At 41.4% G+C, this 6,367-nt stretch overlaps 1 protein-coding gene across 1 annotated transcript in view; it reads left to right on the top strand.

Moving 5' to 3' along the window:
* csmd3a (CUB and Sushi multiple domains 3a) overlaps window positions 1-6,367 on the top strand; it is a 126,801-nt gene that overhangs the window by 32,842 nt on the left and 87,592 nt on the right. Inside the window, exons 11-15 of the mRNA XM_030785320.1 lie at window positions 2,312-2,415; window positions 3,092-3,204; window positions 3,589-3,771; window positions 4,354-4,680; window positions 5,810-6,004. Coding sequence (XP_030641180.1) covers window positions 2,312-2,415; window positions 3,092-3,204; window positions 3,589-3,771; window positions 4,354-4,680; window positions 5,810-6,004 — 922 coding nt within the window. The remainder of the gene's footprint in view (window positions 1-2,311; window positions 2,416-3,091; window positions 3,205-3,588; window positions 3,772-4,353; window positions 4,681-5,809; window positions 6,005-6,367) is intronic.

Here is a 6,367-nt window from a genome sequence, read left to right on the forward strand (position 1 = left end):
GTGGGATATGTTCCAAGACCCCCCATGGATGGCTGAAACCGTGGATAATACCAAACCCTATATATATATTTTTTTTCCTATACTTACATACCTATGAAACTTCACGGATTGAAGATTCATTCTTGCCGTACATGTTATCAGCCACAGCATACGACTTTTTTTCTTTCTGGATCAAGTCGAGAATATTTGATCTTTTCACTTAACGGAAGCACTGTACGGTTTCTCTTTGGCTTAGCCTAATTGCCAGCTTCACTACTTTTGCGCTTTGGGGCCATATTAAATAAGATAAAAGTTATTTGAGCACCACAGCACTGCGATACCCCCATAGTTGATCTGAACACAGAGACGACTACTACGTGATAAACTGTAGGTAGCGTGTACAGCGTGATTACGCTTGACAAAGAGATGATTCACTTCCTGAGCGGGATGGCGCGACATGGTTTCATCACGCTACTCAGAACGGCACGCTTCATAAAACACGTTTATTTCTGGAATTTTTCATTTCATATTTTCGAACCGCTGTTAACCACGGGTAACTGAATCCGCGGATAAGGAGGGTTTACTGTACTGTTGGTCTGGAAAAGAACGTTTTCCAAGGGTTTTGCTGTGTTTGGACAAATTGTGGTAGACACTTGAGAATAAACGAATTTAAAATCCACTCTTCCTATAGCAGTGTATTCTAGCTGCAGTCCTCGGGGACCTGTATCACTGTGCATTTTTTTATCCCAGCCTAGCACTAATATGACCTATTCAGCTCATTAAAAGCTTGTTGATTAGTGGGCAATTTGAATCAGGTGTGTGCTGCGCACTGTCACGCTAGATACCTGCAATCCCATGGGTCTTAGTGGACCTGGTATTGAGTAACAAAAGCTCCACAGCTCTTCTAAAGAATTTCATGCGCTCCATTCCGGAAGCTACTCTTGTTAATTTCACACAGTGATAATATTTCACTGTAATGGGAACGTAAGTATCCTATTTATTTTGAATAAGCAGGATAACCAGCTCGCTTTATTTATTTATTTACTTTTTGCATCATCCGAACTCCACTCATTCGTTGCGAGCGCTTCTCACGTTCTAAGGCCTGAGTAACAAGCTAGAATGACCGCGCATGAATGAATGTTTGAATTTTTTGTTTCCAACCCTGCGAACCCCTGTTAAGAATTTGCAAATAAGTGAGTTGCATCTGCAATTGCCGCGAAATCTACGCCCTCCCGGTGGTGTGAAATGCAAATGGGCCCTGAAAGACAGTCAGTTATTGCCTCATTTATCTTAGGCAGATGGAATTGCAGAGTTTGAGTTTTATTGCATCTTCTCTCTCACCCATTATAAAGGAGCCACGGGCTGCATGACTGGATTATCACTCCGTTAATACTGCAAAATGAACTTTACCGGGCACATGTACCAATGGATTTGCCCCTCATAAGTTATTCTCTGGGTCCAAATTACACATGTAATAGCATCTTCTCTTTTAGATTATCATTATGAAGGAAGGTTGTAGGCATGCACTTTTTAAGTATTTATTTATTTACTTAACATTGTCTTCGTGTGTACACATGGACAAACATCACCCTAAATATATGCACTGATCTTGCCGACACAAGCCTCCAAATATACACTGGTGGGTGATTATGCAAATTGGCATCTGTTTTTGTATAGGCTAAGCATTCATGTGATGTGAAATTAAATGCAAAATCGGAAGGTGACATCATTTTAGATATATTTCCTTTTTTTCTGTAATCTCCGCCGGTCTAATAGTTATGTTGTAAATCAATACCTTTTGCTTTTTCTAAAAATTTTAAAAATAAAAACTGGTGGAAAATTTTAATTTCAAAACGGCACTGGTTTATGGATGCTGAGAACATGTGTTGGAGCGAAGGGAGTAGAAGAATGGCCGCTGAGTCGCTATCGTTTAGTCGAAAGCTCGTTTTTTCCATCATGATTATGATGGCTGTTGCGCTTCCCATCAAACAAATGTGACAGTTCAGTTCCAGATGGTGTCTGGACAAGTTTTGCATTCGTTTTGGTTTAGTTGTGTACCATTACCTGTATACCCTAGAGAATAGCAAATTACTCTGGAAAATCCATGGGTGTCTCTCTCTGACACTGTGGAGTCCTCTAGCCTCAGTCTCTTTTTTTTTTAAAGTTTTTTTTTGTTGTTGTTGTTTATTCAGGTCATATGTATATATTAATACGACTTCAGTTGAAAAATGTTACATTAGGGAACATCAGTAAAAAGTCTTTAGTTCATGATGCAGTCAAAAGTAATCAGTTAATGCTGTCCATTTACTAAAGCTCTTCTTTCCTTTGACAGGTAATTCAGATAAACTTTGAAGAATTTGACCTGGAGCTGGGATATGACACCCTCACTATAGGGGATGGAGGAGAAGTTGGAGACTCCAGAACAATCATTCAAGTGTAAGGCCAAGGGCTGATCTTTTTCAGCTTAATGAATTTTTTTTTACTAATTTTAGGGGTCTTAAAGTGTTTCTTAAAATCAGACGAACGCTGGGGCGCCTAGACTACAACTGTACAGAAAACTCAAGTGCAACAGCTCTGGACAAATGGACACAGTGCAGCAACTTGTCAAAGCAGTTGATTCGTTTTCTTAGGCCCTTAAGTGTGTTTGGTGTCCAGGTTAACCTCACCTCTCTCCGCTAAACTTAATAGAAAATATGGGGTCCTTCATACAAGAAATCCTTTCTATGTGCAATGCCAAACCTTCTCTTCATTCTGCCCGTTGCCTGTCCCACAATTCAGCAGTGTATCATACTGTTATCTTGAGCAGACACACTTTAGCGGTCGTCTGCTTTGGCCACTGGTTGCATTCTGATGGCGTTTGGCCCAAGTCAGAATTCATTTAGCAGTCGCTGAATGTCCTTCAAGGACAGGCAGGCTGCTTCTTGCCAAAGAAGTAATACATAAAATGTGTCCTAAAAAATTATTGACTACCGCGGACCATCCCGTAGACGGCAGTGTAAATGTAGCCACTGGCTGTATCGCCATCAATATCCGTTATGTCTAATAAAAGCTATCTGCTGAGGGACCCATGGGGATTAGATGATTTGTGATTCCCTTCCCTCTGTGTCTACAGGTTAACGGGAAGTTTTGTTCCTGACCTTATCGTGAGTATGACGCATCAGATGTGGTTGCACCTCCAGGCAGATGAAAGCGTGGGCTCCATTGGGTTTAAAATCAACTACAAAGGTCAGTCCAGTTTATGATGGCGTGACACGATATGGTACAGTCCTGGTTTTCAGGCAACCTTACCAAAGACATTTGGTGGGTTTGTAGGAAGGTGCTCCCGAATGTTCTCAAATTACACGGAAATTCAAAGAAAGACTGTTATTTTGAAACAATACGTGGACGTTTCTAGCATGTGACATTCTTAGAATAATGTGCAATATTGTAAAAATGTGTAACCTCAAGAAAGCTGAACAGTGCTTTGTTCTCAGACGTGCTACATGTTTGCCATGTTCTAGAGCTTTCCCAGAGCCAAAATTCTTCTGTGTGGATGCCCTCATGACATTTAGTGTTAACGACCTCTCTTTGTATCACTTTGTTTTTTTTTCCCGTGTTTCCCGAGAGCAGAAATTGACAAAGAGAGCTGCGGAGATCCCGGCATCCCTCTCTACGGCTACAGGGAGGGCGGGGGGTTTTCGAACGGTGATGTGCTGCGATTTGAGTGCCAGTTTGGATTTGAGCTCATTGGAGAGAGAATGATTTCCTGTCAAAATAACAATCAGTGGTCTGCTAACATCCCCATCTGTATATGTGAGTGCTCAATCGAAGACTTGGCTTTCAGGAGTTGATGGGTGACAGGCAGGCAAATTGCAAGCCCTAGTTGATCTACATCTGTTTACATCCATAGGGTACCATTAGAGGAATGTGTGTGCAGGGCATAAAGTTCATTAGCAAGGGTCAACTGCGACATTTTAAACATGTTTGTTTGGAAGTGATTACTAACTGAGTGAATGCATTTATCATTGGTAAGATAACCACATAAATGCTAAATTTCTCTTTTTACGTTGTCTGTATTTTTTGTGTCTGAAAAATATAATGTTATGAAAGATAAACAGAATATACTCCACTGACAAATATTTGGAGAGGGTCCAAAATGTACTTCTATTATCATCATCCTTTGTTTGGACTATTTTATCACTACTTCTAGTTTATTGGCAATCAAGCCATCCTCAGCAAAATTAACTTCCACATTATGTCTGCCTCAACAGTGATGGAGAATCTGTAATAAAATTCCCAAAACTGACATGAATGAGAATTAAACTAAATGTCATCAAGACGTTGAAAAGTAATGGTTTTTATGCCTTCGTCTGACACAATAATTCACTCCCATAGTTCCGTGTCTGTCAAACTTCACGGCTGCCATGGGAACAGTTCTATCCCCCGACTATCCGGAGGGTTATGGGAACAACCTGAACTGCCTGTGGCTCATCATTTCCGAGCCGGGAAGCCGGATTCACCTGGCTTTCAACGACTTTGATCTGGAGCCGCCTTACGACTTCCTGACGGTGAGAGACGGGGAGAGCGTGGACGCTACGGTCCTCGGACGTTTTTCCGGCGCCGAAGTGCCGTCTCACCTAACCAGCAACTCCAACGTCCTCCAGTTGGAATTCCAGGCCGATCACTCCATGTCCGGACGAGGATTCAACATCACGTACAGCAGTGAGTGCTTAATTCACAATGGAGGGGTGTGGCCCAGTGGTTCTCAATCCTGCTCCTGGGGGACCCCTGCTCTGCACGTTTTCCATCTTTCCCTGTTCCACCTGCCTGGCTGAACTCATCAGTGGCACTTTTGATTGGCTGAGCACACCTGATTTAATCAAGAGCATGTTAATCACATTAATCAAGTGTGTTTGGAGCAAGGATAGATAGATATGTAGAGCAGGGGTCCCCCAGGAGCAGGATTGAGAAACAGTGGTTTAGCCTCCTTCCATGACACCACCAGCTAATGCTAAAAGCCAATTAACAAAAGGCTCAATTCATTACCTTTTTTTCTTTCCAAATGCTGTTGCTTTATTTATATGTGAAGAACTGAAAAGTTTAAGGATCTAGGACAGTCACTTACGTACATTATTGCTTTACAAGTGCTAAGACATCAACATATGCTGAAGATTTTAAGAGTGAAACTGATGAAACATTAACCTCAGGAACACTCCCACATGAAACACTGGGTTATTATAGCCTAACATAACTGTAATGTGAGTGTTTTTTTTCCCCGTTAAACCATTACAGATTGTTTAACATGTGTAGGACTAACCCTTAGTCACTCCTTATTAAGCAGGCTTACACTGCATTAAACCATTGTAAGGTGGAAAATAGTCGATAAAAATCATGTTGTATTCTCTGCAATGGATGACCCAGGACTAAAACCCTCATTTAAAATCTTGGCAAGATAAAAAAAAAAAAAAAAAAAAAAAAGAGGGTGAGAGAGAGAGACGTGTCCAGATTGTTAAATTCTCTTTATTCTTTTCTGTATAGCTACAGATTTAAGGGCATATGTAAAGACTTGTTTATTTTGATGTGATTTGAAGAGCTGTTTATCCACTGGCATCAGAGAGAACTTAATCTGGTTTATTGAGATTCAGTCATTTTAGCAAAGGCCAAATAAGTCTCAAATGTCTGTCTCAAGCATATGGAACTTTTAGATGTTGCTATCATAATCCACTAAAATTTGACTCAGCTTAGAATGTCATTACACATCACTTTTCTCTCCTCTGTTACCGACAGAGCAACAGCACGCCCTCATACTTTTCTTAATTTTTTTTCCACCCTCCTCCCATCCCCGTTCAAGCTTTTGGCCACAACGAGTGCCCAGACCCCGGAATCCCAATGAATGCGAGGCGCTTTGGAGATAATTTCCAGCTGGGAAGTTCGATATCCGTCGTCTGCGAGGAGGGTTTTATAAAAACCCAAGGATCAGACACCATTGTCTGTGAATTAAACGCCGGGAAGGTGATGTGGAGCGGCCTCATCCCGAAATGCGAGGGTACGTCCGGATTTGACTTTTTTTGGTTTTTTTTTTTTTGTTGGTTCTGGAAATGTTTCAGAGGAACATATTTGTCATGCGCCGCTCAGCTAACACGGCATGGCGGATGGCTCTAGCCAATTAGCCGTCCCCGAGAAAAGCGCTAAAAAATGGGACTAATTCTTTTCCTCATTAGAAGCTCTACTCTTACGGTAATTGTCAAAACTGTTGGAAGGCTACGGCTGCGGTGGCTGTAATTGGCAAAGCTATGCTTCTGACACGTGCCAAAAGGATTATTTTAAGGGATGAGGCCTCATAATCAGGAATGGTTTTACTGGTGTTTTGTTTAACAAGGCAGCAGGCGTTTCGCGTTAAAAATGTACA

Source organism: Chanos chanos, chromosome 9 (genome assembly GCF_902362185.1).
Source record: "Chanos chanos chromosome 9, fChaCha1.1, whole genome shotgun sequence".
In the NCBI taxonomy this organism is placed as follows: Eukaryota; Metazoa; Chordata; class Actinopteri; order Gonorynchiformes; family Chanidae; genus Chanos; species Chanos chanos.